The sequence below is a fragment of the Camellia sinensis genome, chromosome 5 (genome assembly GCF_055761805.1).
Source record: "Camellia sinensis isolate YWXY chromosome 5, ASM5576180v1, whole genome shotgun sequence".
Lineage (NCBI taxonomy): Eukaryota > Viridiplantae > Streptophyta > Magnoliopsida > Ericales > Theaceae > Camellia > Camellia sinensis.
The window spans coordinates 18,687,621-18,707,834 of NC_138965.1; the positions used below are offsets into that span (position 1 = coordinate 18,687,621).

The following is a 20,214-nucleotide window of genomic DNA, read 5'->3' on the forward strand; positions in this document are numbered from 1 at the left end:
TCCTCCATCCCAATCCCCCTTCCAAGGCCTATCCTAATACCAAGGGATTAGGAATCGCCTCCCCCATCTCTCAAAACAAACACCCCATATAGTGGATCCCACCTTATTATCAATCCCAATCCCCTTCCTATAACCCCAAACAAACAGGGCCAAAGGGTATAGGTGTTATGACTCTGTATCTCGTCACCTTCATCACACTTTGGATGTTACATTTTGTGAGGATCTTCCTTTTTTGGTACTAACCTTTCTTTGCAGGCTTCTCCTCCTATTACTTCTATTGTTTATCTAGTGACCATTTTGGATGAGGTTGAGAATGAAGTTGTCCTCCTTTCTCCTTCTCAACCTTTGCATCCTCCCCCATTGCAAGTATACTATCGTCGCCCATGCACTCGGCCCCTCTTGCTGCCTTTCCAGATCTCTGAGTAAGGTAACTCTTCTGCTTTAGCTCCTCCTCCATCTCCTCGTCGTAACCCACATCAGGATCAACATCCTCTAAATCGTTTAAGTTATTTGAGTAGTACTAATCATCCAATTTCTTAACATCTTTCATATGATAGAGTTTCCCTTTCTTACTGTTCTTTTCTTGGCAAGCTTAAGTTGGAGTCCATTCCTTATTCTGTGTCTAAGGCCTTTCAAAATCCCAAATGGGTAGCGCCTATGCAGACTGAGATAGCGGTCTTCGAACAAAATCACACTTGGGATCTTGTACCTTTACCAAAGCACAGTTGCTTGCATATGGGTGTTCACCATAAAATACCTCGCCGATGGCTCAGTTGACCGTTACAAAGCCCGCTTGGTGGCCAAAGGTTTCACACAAATTCCAGGCAAGGATTTTGGTGCCACTTTTGCCCCTGTCACCAAGCTTACTTCTATACGTCTCTTTATCTCCCTTGCAGCAAGCATTCTTGGCCTCTTCACACTTGGGATCTTGTACCTTTACCTCCTGGGGAAAGCATGGTTGGTTGCATATGGGTGTTCACCATAAAGTACCTCGCTAATGGCTCAGTTGACCGTTACAAAACTCGCTTAGTGGCCAAAGGTTTCACACAAATTCCTGGAAAGGATTTTAGTGCCACTTTTGCCCCTGTCACCAAGCTTATTTGTGTACGTCTCTATATCTCCTTGTAGTATCTCATTCTTGGCCTCTTCATCAGCTTGATGTCAATAATGTATTTCTCCATGGGGATCTTCTTGAGACGATTGACATGGCTCCTCCACCTGATTTTCAGGTTGAAGGGGAGTATTCAGAAAAAGTGTACCGGTTACACAAATCCTTGTATGGTCTGAAACAGTCTCCATGAGCGTGATTTAGTCGCTTCAGTTCTGTTATTATATCTATGGGCTTTGTTCAGTGACACTCCGATCACACTTGTTTCATTCGTCGGAATTCTGCAAGTCAATATATAATCTTGTTGGTTTATGTGGATGATATTATTTTCCCAAGTGATGACTCCGTCGACATTGGTCAAGTAAAGAAGGACTTGGGCCAAAATTTTGATATTAAGGATCTAGGATGTCTCAAATATTTTCTAAGAATTGAAGTGGCTCGCTCCAGGGAGGGGATCTCATTGTCTCAAAGAAAATACACCATTGACTTGCTTCAGGATACTAATATGTTAGGGTGTAAACCTGCTTCTACTCTTATGAATCCTAATGTCAAACTCACATCAGAGTTTGGTAAGTTGCTAGATGACCCAGGCATGTATCAGCGTCTCGTTGGACGCCTCTTTGATCAACACTAGACCTGACTTGACATTTGTGATTAGTGTTGTGAGTCAGTTCATGCATGTACCTCATAAAGAGCACTTTGACGTGGTTCATCATATTTTGAGGTATTTGAAGATTTTTTCTGGCTTGGGGTTGTTCTTTACCGTTGGTCTCCAATCTGGGCTCTCCTGTTTCACTAATGTCGACTATGTAGGATCTAGGACTGAGCGTTCCACTTCTGCCTTTTGCACTTTCTATGGCAATCATCTTATCTCACGGAAAAGTAAAAAGCATGCGGTTGTTTCTGGGTCTTCTGTAGACTGAGTATCGAACTATGGCACATTGAACATATAAGATTCTTTGGATTCGCTCTATTCTGGCAGAGTTGGGTTTTAAGGAGACTGTTACTTCCTCTTTATTTTGTGATAACAAATCTGCCATTATATTATCCTATGATTTTGTGCTTTATGAGTGTACCAAGCATATCGAAGTTGACATACATTTCATTCAAGAAAAGGTTCGGATTGACATTATGCGTCCATCCTTTGTCTCTTCTTCTCAACAGTTGGTAGATATGTTCACAAAATCTGTAGAACCAACTTTGTTCTAGTCTTCCATTAACAAGCTCCATTTATTGAATATCTTCACGCCAACTTAAGGAGGAGTGTTGAATATATGAATCAACCTATTTTGTTTAAATATGGAAATTAGAATATGAATTATTTTAATTGTAGGAATCTCACCTTGTGTATATTATTTCCTAAATTGTATCATGATATATTATATATACATGACCTCTACCTCATTAATTGGTAAGCAAAATAATTCTTTTCATTCTTTTAGTAACACAGTTGTCATAGATTATCATAGATCACTCGTCTATTAGAACATGCAAAGCAAATGAAATGCACATGACAATAATTTCAACCACGCATGACAGCTTATTGAGGTTAATTTGAAAAGCTTTATAATACCCCTTGCTGCGAAAAATGTAGGCTAATTAAAAAGTTTTGGAAAGTAAAATGGATATTTTACCCTTGATGCACTATCTCGTCTTTGTTTGCAGAGTAACCAGCAAGACAAGATAAATCACAGTCCCAGTGAATTTCATCTAGAAAAATCAACCAGCCTACCTCAGTTTATACTCAAGTGGAATCTATGAAGCACGGACACCTCTTCGGAGGGGACGTACAGGTGTCTGACACATGTCAAACACAGACACACTTCGGACATGTGTTAGACACTTTGTAGAGAGTCGGACACGCTGGGGACTAGTTAGGGACACGCTAAGGACACGTTGAGGGCCATTTTTTTAAGAAAATAATTTTTAAATTTTTTTTTTTTACTAAAATAACATATCTAAGGTTGATAAATTTAATAAAATTAAATATTTGATATAAAATAAATATTAAATATTTAAAAATATATAACAAATATATAAAATTATATATTTTGCATGTATTTCCAACATGTTGTGTCGCTTGCATTTATTAAAATTTCACATGTTTGTATCGTGTCACATGTCTGTATCCGTACTTCTTGGAGTGGAGTAAACTAACTTGTCTCTACTAGTGAACTGCAGTATGCGAATAGATAGATTAAGCCATAATTTCAGGCCATATCCATGTTCAGCCCGAATATGAAGGTCTTTCACTTCACATAACCTAAAGAATTAGACCACAACCCAACCCCACCTTATTTCGTGCCATTTGACGCACCACAGACTATCACGAATTCGCCATTATTGCTGGCCTCACACCAACTTTAGAGAATTAAATGTCTTGAAAAATACTTATAATACAGCTGAATTAATAAATTTTCAATCACATTTCCAAATTACAACTCTAAAAACCCAACGAAGCCAAATTTTTTTTCTAAATTCATAATATTCCAAAATCATGATTTAATTCTTTCATCCACCGGTTATACTGCCTTTCTTTCAAAATTCAAATATTCAACATACATACATAACCGTAAATGCATTAGACTAATGAATCAGAGAAAGGAAAAAAAAAAAAAAAAAAAAAAAGGAAATTGTGAAGGAGATAAAGTGCTTTTTTTGAGAAAGCATTTACCTCGTTGGATTGAGCAGAGCCAGCGTCGTTGGTGACGCACCAAATCCTAAATCTCTTAGCCCCATAAATCTACACAACAACAAAGAGATTCGCGTTTCAAACAAAAATCCAACACATTCGTATGAACAAATAGATATATATATACATATAGAGAGAGAGAGAGAGAGAGAGGGAGAGAGAGAGAGAGAGAGATAGTCACTGAGAAGGGCTGAGTAATGTGAAGAGAGGTAGTGATAGAGTTAGTCCAAGCGAAAGAGGTAGCACCACAGAGTTCCATATTGGAAGTGCTTTGAAGGTCTATCTCTCCCTCTCTCTCTCCCCGAGCGAAGTGAAGATTATGACTGCCTCGTCAGCCAGTCATTTGTTACCTGTTGGTTTGTTATAAAAGTCTGCCTCCTCGTGTTCCATTGCTAGCCACACCACCCATGGTCTCCTTTAAAATTAGGTAAATTACGCTTTATTTTTTTATGTTTGATATTTTTTTAAAGGTCATTTGATAAATTCTTTTTTTATGCGTTTTGTTTTATTTAATTCATATTTTTTTGAGTATTTTATTAAGTTTAGTTTAATGTATTATGACTAAATTGTCTTTTCTAATTTTTTGCACATATTTTTATTTTAAAACTAAATCTCTCTCTCATTTTAAACAGAAAATCTTCCTTTATTCTAAACAGAAAATCTCTCTCACATTCCATATATAAAATCTCAAATTATAAATTTTGAACATTTTTATAAGTTGAAAATTTTAAAAATAACACAGTAAAAACTCTGAATGAAAATCAAAATGTAATGTGAATGTTTCCAACTAACTTTTGAAAAAACAAAACACATACTGAAGTACAATGTGAATGTTCAAAATAAGCAATAAACATACAATTAACCTTCGAAAAATTAAAATTCATACCAAAATACAATGTGAATGTTCACGATTTATAATTAACATATAACTAGCCTTAAAAAAATAACTCATACCAATGTAAACATTTATGATGCAACGTGAAAACATAAAATAAAATTTAAAAAAAAATGAAAATTAACTATTTCAATTGTTCAATAGTAACAAAAATAATTGTTCAACTAACAAGCATAGTAACAAAAACAACAAACATACAACTAACTTTTCAAAAAATAAAACTTATACCAAAATATAATATGAATGTTCACAATTTACAATTAATATACAATTAGTGTTAAAAAAAAATAAACCCAGACTAAAGTGAACATTCACACTGCAATGTGAAAATATAAAATAAAATTAAAAAAAGTGAAAATTGACTATTTTGATTGTTCAATGATAAAAAAAATGATTATTCAACCGATAAGTATAGTAAAAAAATAACAAAATGTAACTAACTTTAAAAAAAACTTCAAAAAAAATCATACTAAAATACAATGTGAATGTTCACAATTTACAATTAATATACAACTAACATTAGAAAAATTAAATTCATACCAATGTGAACATTTACAATACAACATGAAATAAAATTGAAAGAAAAAAAAAAACTATTTCAATTGTTTAACCTTTGTTTAATGGTAACAAAAAAGGATTATTTAAACGACAAGTATAGTAACAAATAACCAATAATATGTGAACATTCACATCTTGCAAAATATATAATTATGTTCATATTTATATTCCAACGCTTATTTCTCAGACTTTCAAATAATGTGAAATGTGAACATTCACACTTATTGACAAAAAAATAGAAATAATGCCAATAATAGAATTAGAAATCCAAAAAAAAAAAAACCTAATCACTCTAATAACAAAAAAAATATCACCCACATCCTCATCTTCACCATTATCTTTATCGTTATCATTATCGGTATCATTAATCTATGCAATCTCACAATTCCACAAATCTAAATCAAACCAAACCCACCTTTGAAGAATATGTTTGTAACAAAATTGACTGAACATAAATAGAGTTTCAACTTACAACAATGAAGAAATATAGAGTTTTAAACACAAAGCAACAATAAACGAACACAGAATTCCGAACACAAAGTGATAATGAAAGAACACAAAGTTTCACCACAACAATGGAGGAACATAATATTATTTCACTACCATATGTAACTAGAGTTTCTAAACCCTACCAAATAAAAAGTTTCGAGATCCTAGCACAATGAAACAATACCACAAATGTGAATGAAAACTGATCAAAAAGAAAAACATGAATAATGGTAACTACCAAAATAGAGATAGCAACAAAAAGGAAATGTGTATATAATTTTTCTATATAATCCATATCAGCAATAGATATAAGGGTATAATAGTCCAACATATAATATAAATTAGGGAAAAAAAACCTCATGAAATAAAAGTATAAATACATGGGACTAATTAGGTTATAATTTTCCTTGGTAGACTTATTGAGTTGGAACACCTTTAAATGAGATTTATTAATAAAAACTCTTTTTTTAATTTGGTCTTAATTTTATTTTATTTTATTTTATTTTTTCACTTTGATCTTTTATAGGAGTATTTTAAATTTTTTAGTTTATTTTTAAAATTAATTTTTGTTTAAAATTTAAAAAAAAATATTACGTTAGTTGTCATATGACATAAAAAAAATATTATTATATGGAGATTTAAATTTGTGTCAAAGGTATAAGTTATATATATTATATTGTGTGACTATCAATGTGTCATTTTCTTTTTAATTTTGGATATAAGTTAATTTTTGAAATAAATTAGAAAAAATTTGAAATATAAAGGGTTAGAATAAGAAAGAAATAAAAACAAAAATAAAAGAAAAACTTTAAGAATTAAAGTGAAAATATAACCAAATATGAAAAGAAAAAAAAAAAGAGTATAATTTACGGAAAATTCTATTTCTACACCCATTGTTAACTCAAGGCACACACTTAATGAAATATTAATTTAATGACAATTATATTCTAAATAAAAATGATCATAATAAACATCTAGTAACATCCATAAAATTATATGAATTTTTTTTTATACACATCGTTTAAGAATAAAGAAATCTCAATGTACAGAACACTCGAAAAGAATTAGAATTTCAAGTTGAGGGAACCCTCCTACAGTGCAAACAAATTTATTTACTCCATAGCAAAGCAAGTCAAGAATTGTCAGCTTTGGATGCTTCTCCAATGATGGCATAGGACCTTCTTCCATGCTCTATCCATTCAAGAAGAGGTATTTGAGATTTGGTAAGAATTCGTGCATCTCTGTTGGTAGGTTTCCTATATTTCCATGTAACTTCAATTGAAGGAGGTGATGGCAGTGAGAAAGTGGTTGCAGTGTAGGATTCTAAACAATGTCCGTACTCGCAAATAGATATAATGTTTGGAAGCTTCTTAATCTACCAATAGAATCTACAGTGAACCCCTTGCTTTCTCCATTCAATTTTACATAGAGCTTGCGAATATTGATTAAATCCCTTAATCGATTAAATTCCATTGGGTCATCAGCCTCAATTCTGTTTAGAGTTTGAAGGTTTGTTAGGTTTTCTACTTGGAACTACATAACCAAATTAATTTGTCAAATTCGGAATACAATCATTGATATTTTTGGTTTTTTTCAGAGAATTAGCAAACATTATTCGGAAATAAAATTCCGAAATAAGCTCTTAATTTCGGAAGACCAGAGCCGAAGCTCAAACTCGCGAAAAATGGAAGAAAAAATGACGGTTTTGATGGCAATGGAGTCCACAGATGTCTGAAAATGGTACATGCAATAACAAAATGATAAATGCAATAACAAAATTGAATAATGCCTTACCTTCAACAATGCAATGGAGTCTCTGCAATGGTGTTGTCAATGGAGGTCTTCAATAGAGCAAAGTTCTTTACTGTAAGTTTTCACTTTGACTGTTGTAGCACTATGGGTCCACAAATTTCTAAACTGTGGCAGGAGCAGTGTGTGTGGAATGAGGGACAAGTGTGTTAAAGGAGGGTTGAACGAGTGTGTGTACAATAGTATGAGTGAAGGGTATAATTGATACATTTAGCGTGTATATTGAGAAAACTAATTACTAATTAAATTATAAAGTGTGTGTTTTGAGAAATGAAGTGGATTGAGATAATTAAGTGTGTTGAAATAGAATTTCTTATAATTTACCTTAAAAATTATAGGATAAATTACAAATACACACTCTGAAATTTGCTTAAAATACAAATTGTCTCATGTGGTTTGAAAAATTACAAATACCCATTATTAGAATTTTTTATCTAATAGAATTAACTAAAAAAATGAAATTCATAATTGCTCTCTTATACAATAATAAAATTACCTAAATTATTAATTGAAACATATTTCTAACATGATTAAGAACTGTTAATTGATTTGATGATTTATTAATAAAATGAGTGATTTGTTATGAAATTAAAAATCTCAGAGGGTAGAATGTAATTTCTAAAACTATAAAAAGTGATTTGTATTTTAATCAAATCTCAAAAAGTATATTTATAATTTATTCAAAATTATATCCACGTCCCCTTTTCAAACATTAAAATAAGAAACATTTAAATCGTAATTTGTTGTGAAATATTATATATTGATTACACTTTACTCTTTCAATTATTATGGTATATCAATTTTAAAATCACATATTAAAACTCAACTATTAAAAATTGTACAAACACCCTACTCTAAAAGGTGAAAATAAAATAATTTTGATAGTTAAGCAATCTAACCCATACCACTTTAGACTACATTTGTTTGGCTGATTAATGGGATTATTAGTGAGAAGATGATTAATAAAGAGATTGTTAATCTCTTACTAAGCTCACCCAAAATTCAGCCAAGCTAATCTCTTACTAAGCCCCTTGCACTATCAATCTCCTCTCTCAAGTCATCACCAAACAAGCTGTGGGTGGGACCCACAGCCATAACAATCCAATCTGACCACCACGTCGGTAAACAAACATGGCCTTAAAAATGAGATAATAAAGTGACATTGGGGGTGTTTGTTACAGATATTAAAACAGATTATACATTATAGTTTAACGGATTATAGATTATACTTTTAATCTGAAATTGTTAATCTGTTTGGTACAGCTACTAGAATATAGATTTAAATTACAAAATAGTATTTGGTAAATAAGCTATGAAATAGTTTTTTGGTGTCTAAATGTCATTTTTACCCCTTTTAACTGCAAATTGAATTAACCTTTATTAATTGTAAATTGAATGAACTTTTATTTTTTGTTATTTATTACTAGTGCGTATTTCTCATAAATAAAATAAAAAATTAATCCATAATCCATTTGGGTCTTTTTTTTATTATAAAAAAATAAAAAATTAAGAGTATAACCTTAAATTAATATTACCACAACAGAAGCTAATAATCAAAAGTAGGGATAATCAACTTGTTAGAATCAATTTTTTTAAGTTAAAATATGTTATTAGAATCAGAAACTGCTTGAAATAAGTTTAATCAAATCGACCAAATATTAATCAAACAATCCAAAATAGATTTTCTAAAACTAGAATCTATAAATTGGTCAAAATAATCCATACCAAACACCCCCATCCAGTAAGAAAAATGTTTGAGGGCCACAATTTTTGTGGTCACAATGGCTCAAAACTGTCAAAACGACGTCGTTTTGATAGTTTTAAACCATTATGGCCACAAAAATTGTGACCCTCTAGCATTGTTGCATCCAGTAATTGGTTGGGAATCCGTTTTAATTACAAGAAGGTAATAAATTTGTTTTTTTTTAAATTTACAAATGAGTGCAATCTATCTGTAAATTTACCATAATACATATCACTTTTTCATTTTCATTTACCGTTCTTCTGTATCTTTGCCTCTAAATTGCTCTTTCATATCCTCTATATTGCCATCAACCCTTCTTTTACCCTTTTTAATAGCCACCAATCCCTGCTATATCGCCATGTTACATTTTTTTTTTTTTTTTTTTTTTGTGAGAGTTCACCACAATTAGTAATTGAATCATATTAGGAAAATTAAATTGAGATAATCTTTTATTTAATAATAAAAGTAAAAAAATAAAATAATAAAGCATGCTTTAGGGGTCAAACTGTAATCTATCCTAAACGTTTTGGTTAAGAAAAGAAATTTGTTAACCCAATGGATTAGAGTGCAATTTCAGACAATAACAGGAGGTGCACGGAAATACACACTTCCATTAAATTCTCTTGTTCCTCTGATGTTCTTCAACATCCATATAATTCAAGACCCAAAATAATAAATAATAAATACTCAAAGAACTTTACGAGGGCAAGGCAAATAAATTGGAAAGGATGGTTGCAAGTGTGATTCGATCAGTTCTGTTTGAAGTCATGCAAACACTTCTTCAGTCAGATTATCAATTCAAAGAAAATAACCAAATTCAGCAACAACTGAGATTATCAAAATGTTCAAAGCAAACAATCTAACTTCAACTAGAATGACACAAACAAGATAACCCAAGTATTCTCCCCTGCCATCTTGTACCTTGATCTGCATCAGCAGCAAAATTTCACAATATCAGAATCTACGAAATTACGAGAGAGAGAGAGAGAGAGAGATTCTTCCACAATCATCATTCTGGGGCTCTAACATATGTTTCACGGGAGGGGATATAGGACCAGACTACAACAAGTAATGCTAGAGACCCCAAATATTCTACCAAAAATTTTATCAAATGTCTCACATATGCAAGACATTTGGTAAAACTTTTGGTAGAATTTTTGGGGCCTCTAGCATTTTTGGACTACAACACATAAGTAGCTTTTATGACTATAGTTTTTATATTGGCCCCGTTTGGTAGAGCTGTGAGAAAGTAATTATAGCTTATAACTTAACAGCTTATAACTTATAGTTGTGAACATAAGCTGATTTTTAACTTATAAATTAAGCTTCTCCTCCCCCACTCAAAAAATAAATTGATTTTTGACTTACAAAAAGCTATAAGCTGTATTGTTAAGCTGAGCCAAACATATCAAAATAGCTTAAATTAAGTTAAAAGCTGAAATAAGCTGTAAATAAACCCTACCAAACAGGGTCATTGTTAGCTTAAAACGATTAAAATAAGTAGCATGTTTACTACATTTTTTATTATCAGTGAAGAAAGTTTAACCCGTTTGATTAAATAAGTTGTTGCATAGGATTTTTGTTGTGTATATATTCAGAATGGCCTCCAAAGTTATAATTAAGAAAAAAAGATAGGGTACTTTTGTCCATATATATTCAAGGATTTCAAATAAGTAAATACAAGTTAAATAAACTATAATTTAAAATTGCAACCAAACACCATCAGTTCAATATTTTTTTGAGCAAATAAGCTAAAAAAGTAGACTTATAACTGCTACCAAACAGGGCCAATAAAGATATTTGAACTTGGTAGACCAACTGAGGTAGGTACCACCTGTGCACAAGGCTGGTTGTAGCAAAAAATATATATATATATATAAATGCACAAGATAAGAATACCAAAACCAAATGCTGCATGTAGAAACTAATTCCCAGTTTCACCAGTTCGAGTAAACAACCCATATGGTTGCAGCCCATGGCCAACCATTGAAGTGCAGCAAAGAACAATGATGCAAAATGGACAGTTGATGCTTTACCTTTATTTATTGTCTTGGAAGAAGAGGGATCATTCGATATGATCTTCCAGGCCGTAGTTATATATTATCTCAATCTGCATCAGAAATCAAAATAATAAGAAATGAGCCAAAGAGCTTAGAAACAGATTGTAAAGCCTGTGATTTCCAAGCATGACTGACAGCTCACTATCGACTCTACTGAAACATACAAATAAAGATATTATATTTCACAAGAATGAAGTAAAATAACATGTACGGGGAGAAGAAAAAAAAAAATGGTGAGACCATGATTAAGAAAATGAAGTCTTTCTCTGTAACAATTTGGTTCGCTGCTGTTGTTCCTGTGGATATACATACAGTTGCCGATTGATATAAAATGTAAGCCAACTCCTGTACAGGTCAGAATGGACTCATCCATGAATTGACATTAAAAATTAACACCATGTGCCGGGTTGACAAAGTAAATTTGCTTGCAGTGGAGACCATCAACACTACTACGACAAAACTAAAGATCTAGAAAAGATGTCCTATTGGGTGCAATTTGCTATGACAGTAGCTGCTACTAGGACCGCCTCGGCTCTCACCCCTTCCACCTTTGGTGCTCCTACACTATTTTCTTTCTTAAGAAGTAAGCAAAGTATAGAAAAGCAATTATTGCATTTACCCTAAAAATTATATACTAATGCTATGCAAAAATTATTATAATCTCAATTTCATAATACTTTGAACACGTGACCTGAAAAGTATCTGACACTTCCCAAAGTTAAACAAAATAGATTTTAAAATATGGATACATATCTATGAGTCCTGATACAGATCTGACTCCCATCTATAAGTACTCGTGTTTCACAACTTGTATTCATAAGAAACCAAGACTACTAACCCTAACAATTCCAAATCCTAGTCAATAAAAAGATACAATCTTAATCATATATAGTATTTTAAATAAAAAATAAAAAATTTACAATTATGTTCCTAATAGCACAAACAATACACCGCCAAACAGTAATTGCAAACAATATTGCTACAGTAATAGCCACCTTACTACAAACATTCAGCACTACAATATTCTCTTTCAATGAAAAACAAGAGCTATGAATCTTTGATATCCTCTTAATGAAAAATACTACTGCATCATACTCCTCAGATGGGCTAAAACTTATCCTTGACTTTTAGCATCATACGATCCACCAAGAATACCTAAACAATCACCCTCAGACACTTCACTATCCTTAGCTTAAGCAACATACATGTGTGACTAAATCTTGGTCTCAGATACCATTTGACAACATTGGGAACAGAGGCAAAGACCTCATACTTCGACACAATAGAAGCCCAAATTTCTTCAAAAGAAACAAGGGGAAAAACTTCCAACGATGTGCTATTTTGTTTGCAAATGCTAATGTTCTCAAAGAGAAAATATACAAATGTTAAGTTTTCATTCATGATTGCATTGCCTGTCAAAGCAGTATCAGTTGCACTTGTAGGAAACCAAGATTACTAACCCTACTACTTGTGATGGTCAACGCGAATGGCAAGTTGCCCAGGCTCTATCCAAGAGGTCTTAGGTTTAAGTCCCGATGTCCTACTTAGACCAATATGTGAGGCTAGCCGGTGGTTGCACATATCCCGAGTTTGTACTCTTGGGGTGAGTCCGAAGGGCCCCCTTCCAAGGATCAGTTCTCAATTATCAAAAAAAAAAAAAAAAGAAAGAAAGAAAGAAGAAGAAGAAGAAGAAGAAGAAGAAGAAGAAGAAGAAGAAGAACTAATCACAATAAAAGTCTTAGTTATTAAAAATATCTAATAACAATAATTTTTTGTGAACCAGAGAGACATATAGAAGTCTGTAACAAAGAAATAGAACCCAATTACCAACTCACCTGGGAGACTATAACGACCAAAAAGTCTACGAATCATCATTACCATATAAATAACAAATCCCTTCTAACTCAAACATAGTAGATCTCAATGTTCAGGAGATCAATGAATTGTCTAAACAAATCTCCATGGGACTAAAAATGTAATCGTGCAACACTCTCCTAAATGAATGGCACATGCACAAAAAATATAGCATACATCACAACATAATGTGACAGCATGCAATGCCCTCAGTTCTAAGCATTCTTCCGACTGAAAAAAAGGGGAAAGGAAAGGAGGAAGGGAGAGGGGGCATCTGAAGGAAGGCAAACCCTTAGATATATGCACAAACATCAGAACTTTGATCTTATTTCATACACAGAATCTTTTTGTATAAAAATAATTTTCATGAAAGTTAAATAAAGCAAATATGCAGAATTTAGAAGAAATCAAGCTATTCATTAATCATATGTTGGACTAGTCAAACAAATGGAACTAAAAAATGAAAATTATCTAAAGAAAATAAGAAAGAAACTAAACAAGGAAATTTTCAAATAAATTACCCCAGCAGGCGGTGTTGGATTTCGGGTGAACTTGGAGCCACCAGGAGCCCATGGAACTGTTCAAGGAAAAGGCAGGTGAGCTTTCAAACTGCATAGGTGGATACAATGTCCAGCCACAATAATAAGCACCAAATGCAACAATTTATCTATGTTTTAATTCACATAATCACTTTTGGTTTAAATAAGAGTTAAAAGAAAATGGAAAAAAAATTCAGAAAATAAACAAAACATAACACAGTAAAGAACATAGTTAAGAAGCTAAACAGTTAAACCTCTAACATCAAGGCATGGAGATTTAAGTTTGCATCTGTACACAGCACAACAGAGGGGAGAGACCCTAAACCATATCTCATATGAAGATTATACATCATCATAAATAAGTCACTATATCTCACTCTATGGAGAATGAAACCCTAATAAGAGAGATGATGAATGACTGGAGAGAGAAAAAAGAAAAACATAAGACCTAAGAAGCACAGACATTTCTCAAAAGATAATATGTCATATCTGACACCGACATGACACAACACTTTTTAGACACTTTCCAACACTACATATGAAATACATTACAAGTTTCAATAAAATAACTTGGAATCCAATGATAAACCACAAACAATATAAATTTATACTTACTCTCCTCCTTTAGTTTTTAAAAATTATTGATTTATATATATGACATATAATAATTATTTATCTTCTTATATGACATGACAAATATATAAGATTATATGTTTTGCACACGTCCCCTTGTGTCGGCATGTCCATGTCGTGTTATGTGTCCATGCTTCTTAGCATAAGACCATCTCTTCTTGACCTTAATGAGATGATTGATTACAAAAGAAGGCTTGAACTGTTACTTTTGAATCTTCTAGATAGTTCTATTCTACAATAAATTTATCTTCTAGCAAACCCCTTAAAAACAAGAAGCCAAGAAATCAGCTTCGATGCTTGTTAAACTATTAAATACTTTACTGCATTTAATCTTCAAAATGAACAAAATATATCCATCTCAAATCATGCATTTCTTAGAAAATCATCAAGTATCTTGTCCTCTTATTCACTTTGTGTCATATCATTCTAAAGGGTTCTATCAAGTAGTTAACATCAATGCACTCACAGAAATAAAGCTTCGTGTGAGTACTTACCAATGTAAGGATCAGGGTGCCTCCACTTGTTATGGCTTGCTTCACCATCAGCTATCAATCTATCAATTGCCTCAAGATTTTCCTGGGAAACCGCCAAGGCAAGCAATGTGCAGTGAATAGCATTACCACAAAACATAGTAAAATACATGGTTTAAACACAACCAAATACTTTAGCAAAGTAAAGCAACTCAAGCAATCATCATGATGTTATAAAATTATCATTTCTATCATAATCACTGCCTCCAAAGGCTACAAATCTTCTGGGTCACTGCTTCACGCAATGTTGACAAGAAAAATACATCATTCATACTGGTATTCAGCCATACAGTAATATCACCACATTAAGTGGGTCAAATGGAACATTCCCTGCATTATCCGAGTAATATGGTTGACTCATACCAGAATTCCTCATTTTACAACTTGGGTTTAAACAAGTATGTTTGTTCCAAATGCAGCAATAAAATTGTGCCCAATAGGCGAATGCTACAGCACCCACTAGTGAAAGTTTAGCTTTTCCAATTGAACCATTTCACTGTAAAACAGAGGGATATGTAAGACTGCTGAAAATATAAGTGCTTGCAGGTGATTAATGTTCTAACCTGTGTTACATGGACTCTTCTATGTCCCACAACGTACCTGTGTCCACCGGATATGACAAGGATAAAGGTGTGGAATATGTGTCCGGCACCCGTATCCAATTTAGACAGTCAAATCTTTTAACTTGTTATAATATATGAAGATGAAGAGACTCAAATTTGCTAGTAAAGCAATATTTTTAGCCTCTCACATGAATTAGATATAGAAATCTCATATTTTTCTTTAATCCTATTTAATTTCTAGTATATTTCTACATAATTTATAACATCTCATCTGAGAATATTATACAATATGCAATATATATGCATATACGACACATCTCCGTATGTTAGATACATATCCCAAGATCCGAATATCTTAGTTTATGAAGGTCTGACACTGGATACAGACCCGCACCCGATACTCGTATCAATTTGTGCTTGCACATTATTCAATCACAACCATTTGGTACATGAAGATGAGATTTTTTAGGAGTAATTGAGGGGAAATCTAAAGTGCGATGGAGAGAACAAACCACGTTTTTGTTGGCCTCAAACCTCTCGCGGAGCTCCGATGCCTGAAAACAAACAACCATCCATTATCATCGATCATGATGATTACAAGCTAAAACCTATATATATAAACAAAGCGGGATCGAAACCCTAGAGATTAGAGAATGAGATGATAGATAGATACATCTTGGTAGAAGAGATGACGATGAACAGCCCAATTGAGAGTGTCTTTGAGGGCTCTCCTGTACAGGATCCTTACTCTCTCCTTCTGTGCTGCCCTCCTCGCCAGGTGCGATGCTGCACTCATCTCTCTCTCTCTCTCCGTCCTCTGCCTCACAAATGCAATTAATTTTCTCAGACTCGGGCAATGAGGACGAGCACTGCCATCCGTCGTCGTTTTTCGTGAATTAGATATGAGTGGTGATAGTAATACCACAATTATAGTGATCTCAGTTTTTGACCCGGCTTTATGCTTTTCGGGCTCAGGTATGGTAGTTTAGGTCAAGTTTGGCAATTTAAAAATAATTTATTTTTTTATTTTTTTTTATCATATTATTTTTTTATTTTTTACACATCTTTTCGTAAAAAGATAAAAAGTACACTTATTTAGGTCATCCCAAACAACCCCTAAGATGTCGTTATTTATATCTTTTTTTCTTCTTATCTTCTGAATTTAGATTTTTGAATGTCTTGAACGTGTTTAGAATAAGTTAATTGTTATTTGGTTTAGAATGTTACTGTCTAAAATTTTGATCTTCTGCTCGAGCGGGCCTTCTTGTGCTCGAACGGGATTTGCAATCATTCAGTACTTTGTGCGTCTGCAAAAATACTATAGATGTGTTTTTTATGCTCGAGTAGAGTTTTTTACGCTCGAGCGGCCCCTCTGGCGCTGGAGCGACTGTCTGAAGCCTGTAAAATACTAGGCGAGTGTATTTTACGCTCGAGCGGGTCTCATTGCACTCGAGCAGGTAATGCTTTGCTGTTGTGTCTTAGCGCTCGAGCGGCCTTTATTGCGCTTGAGCGGGTCGAATTTATGTGTTTGACGCTGCGCTCGAGCGGCCTTTATTGCGCTTGAGCGGGTCGAATTTATGTGTTTGACACTCGAGCGTCAAACACATAAATTCGACCCGCTCAAGCGCAATGAGCGTCAAACTCTCCGCTCGAGCGGACTGTGCGTATATCAGATCGCGAAAGTGATTTCTCTATCTTTTCTCTCTTTAAAACTTTCTAAAACCCTAAGTTGAGAGCATCTCTCTCTAAAATACTCTCTCTCTCTCTACATTTTGATCTAGATCTAGTGATCTCCTCACCCTCCTCCATTTGATAAAAAGATTGAGCTCTTCAAGAACTCCATTTTCATCCGAGTAGAAGTTGGTTTCGTCATCTTTGGAGTTAATCTCTTACTTGGCTCATCTTCTCTTCTTGAGGTAGGGATATTTACTCTCCTATATGGGTTTTAACATAGATGTTGGTCATTTTGTATAAATGGTGTGATTTGAGAATTTTGGGTGAAGTTAGGGTTTGAGTTGAAATTATAAAAGAGGGGTTCCTATTGTTGGGTTTCATATGTGTATGTGAGATCTTGAAAATGGGGTTGTTTGTATAATGTGGGTAAATTTTAGCCTTGGGGGCAACATTTGAGAAAAGAGGGAGAATGCCCTAATTTGCATTATATAAATTATTTGTTTAAGTAGTGAAATCAATGTGAAAATATGAAATTGGCTTGGGAATAATGAAATTGGGAAAATATGTGATTAAACGGTGTAGTTGGATTGATAAATTACTCACCTATAGAAAAGTTAATAAATTATTTGTTTGATAAATTTATTTATCTGTTTAGAAATAACTATTTTAGGCTATCGATGGAGGATAGCCATGATTGTTGTAGAAACTGTATGATGATTAGATAAATTGAAACTAATTAATTGGATTATGTCATTAAATATGACGGTTGGATTAACACATTGAATATATGATTTAATTGGTCATTGTATGTGACAACGTGTTTAAATACATTATATATGTATCTTTGTTTGGGAAGAGAAAGGGAATGTACTCCATTGTTTGGGAGGAGATAGGGGATGTACTACATTGTTTGGGAGGCGATAGAGGATGGACTCCATTGATAATTAAGTTGGCCGGAGCGTCCAGGGTGAAAGTCCCGAAATCTTATATACATTTGAATGATGTTAATAATTGAAGTGTTGATGATATGAGTTGTAATCTCATTTTAAATTGTTTGGATAAAAATGAACCATGTTAATGAATTGATTTGGATAAATAAATGGAAGTGGATTGAAATATGAATGTCAATGTTGATTGGTTATGGAAAGAGTGTAACTTGGTTTTCAAGTGCTAAACATTTATTGGATGCTAATGTTTTAGTTAATTCTCATATATTGTTTAGCATATCTCTACTGGGCTTTAATTCACGCTACTTAGGACACAATTTTTCAGATACAGGTGATATGTCGCCTCCAAGATCTTAGCTTGGATTTTGGAGTTGAAGACATCCTTTTGTTATTCGTTTTGATGTTAAATGTATATTCAAAACTAGGACTTTTTATGTATAGAGTTAGGGCTCTTTTTGTTGTAACCAAGTGATGACTTGGAAAGCTGTAAGGCCGTAGGGCATTCATTTTGTTGCTAACATGTAATATCCATCGTAATACAAACTCTAATGAATAAAAAGATGATAGTTCTATTATGTTTTATGGATTTATTGAATGGTTGGATTAAGTCTTTTTTGAGGGCGTTATAACAATAATGCTAGGTATAATGAAAGAAGTATTATAAAAAGTTTTCATGAAGATTCTCCACTCTTGGATTAATTTATAGTGTTTGTAGTGTTTTATTATATGTAATTTATAGTATTTGTAGTGTTTTATTGTATATTATGCAATCACCCTATAAATTATTTTTGATCTTCTATTCCTTTGGACCTTTATTTATAAATTTTGAAACTTTTAAAATTTTTTCTCTCTTCAAATAATATCAAAATTATCCTTAAATATCTCATCCTTTGAATGCGCACACCTACATCCCCAATAAAACTTTCCTTCCAAAAAACCATAACAAAACTTATTAAAAAAAAAAAAAAAAAAGAGTCTCATCCTCTTCAAAACCTACGAAGAAGAACAAAAAGAATATTGTGTTTACTCATTTAACTAAATTCCCATATGATATTTTCCATTGCTCTCAAATCCAAGCTCTTGATTTAAGTCACAATAATCTTTTAGGGGATATTTCAATACAAAACTTGTCTATGGTTGTTACCAACTTTACTTATCTTAACCTATCATACAATCACTTCTTGGAGATTAAAATATTCGATTCCCAATTCTTAAAACAATTAAGTTCTTCGAGTTTTCTTCATTCTGGACTCATCCCATATCACAAAAAGTTCAAAATCAATGTTTAGTTATAGGCTCCCGAACAAATAAACAATGTTCGGGCCTGTGTTCCTGAATTTCGGTCATATGTTCAGGAATTCAGTCCTGAAAAAATGACAAACATATTTTATTATTTTTGTCATTTTTTTCAAGAAACTTACCCTTGCAAGGGCAATCTCCTCTAAGTTAAGAATAATATCAAAGTTATGAACTTGCTCTAAGCTTTGTTGGACTCCTCTCGTCTTATGGAGTTGTAATTACCAGAAAAATTTTCACTCATTGTCATAGTTGGAAAAATGTAAGTAATCAAATGATTACCACCGTTACCCCCAGAATATTGCTTCCAAAGGATTTTGAAGGTTTTGAGGGTGGACAAGTTTTGAAGGTGGAATTTGGGAAAAATGGATGAGTTGATGATGGATGTAGATACTCTCATAAACCCTAATTCATGATATAGTGAATGTGTAGGTTTAATTGTGAGACGGGGTGTTCCAAAATTAATGATATTCCTTGTAGTAATTTTATTTGAAGTTATTATTATAATAAAAAAAAGGACTAAAAATTAAAAGGTCCAAAATAATTTATAAGGTACTAACAACAATGCTCTTACACATTGATGCGGTGATTAGTTTAGTAGATGGGTAAGTTACCCTTTGCACCTGCCTAATTGTCATTTGGTAAAGGTTGACCTTATGGAGTTGGAACCAAAAAGTTTGTTTATCTATTTTTTATTTTATTTTATTTTTATTTTGTTGATTTTTTTTGGAAAAAAAGAAATAATTATAATTTAAATATAATATTTTATTTTATTAATTTATTTAATTTATTTTATACTTTATATTTTTTTAATCTCAACTAA

General features: G+C 32.8%; 2 protein-coding genes across 6 annotated transcripts in view; both read right to left on the reverse strand.

Moving 5' to 3' along the window:
- Nucleotides 1–4,143, reverse strand: part of SULA (NAD(P)-binding Rossmann-fold superfamily protein) — a 30,181-nt gene extending 26,038 nt beyond the window's left edge. For 2 of the 5 annotated variants that reach the window (XM_082868319.1, XM_082868320.1), the window contains exons 1-2: nt 3,982–4,142; nt 3,783–3,851 (exon numbers count right to left, since the gene is read on the reverse strand). In XM_082868319.1, coding sequence (XP_082724445.1) covers nt 3,783–3,851; nt 3,982–4,059 — 147 coding nt within the window. In that variant the 5' untranslated portion in view covers nt 4,060–4,142. Of the gene's footprint in view, nt 1–2,207; nt 2,260–3,782; nt 3,852–3,981 lie in introns of those variants that run through there. The other 3 variants (XM_082868321.1, XM_082868323.1, XM_082868322.1) reach the window with 3 other exon arrangements.
- Nucleotides 4,144–10,010: 5,867 nt separating this feature from the next.
- On the reverse strand, nt 10,011–16,456 carry CIB22 (LYR family of Fe/S cluster biogenesis protein). Its single transcript, XM_028266860.2, has 6 exons — nt 16,148–16,456; nt 15,987–16,028; nt 14,876–14,957; nt 13,731–13,786; nt 11,332–11,405; nt 10,011–10,222 (listed from the first exon to the last, which is right to left on the reverse strand). The coding sequence occupies exons 1-5, from the start codon at nt 16,268–16,270 to the stop codon at nt 11,361–11,363; spliced, it is 348 nt and encodes a 115-aa protein (XP_028122661.2). The 5' UTR covers nt 16,271–16,456; the 3' UTR covers nt 10,011–10,222; nt 11,332–11,360.
- Nucleotides 16,457–20,214: the final 3,758 nt, after the last annotated feature.

Coding starts and splice junctions, on each gene's coding strand:
- CIB22 (XM_028266860.2), bottom strand. CDS start 16,270: ATGAGTGCAGCATCGCACCTGGCGAGGAGGGCAGCACAGAAGGAGAGA. Junction 16,029..16,147: donor GTCATCTCTTCTACCAAGAT/GTATCTATCTAT, acceptor GTTTGTTTTCAG/GCATCGGAGCTCCGCGAGAG. Junction 11,406..13,730: donor ATCCAACACCGCCTGCTGGG/GTAATTTATTTG, acceptor TTTCTGATGCAG/ATTGAGATAATATATAACTA.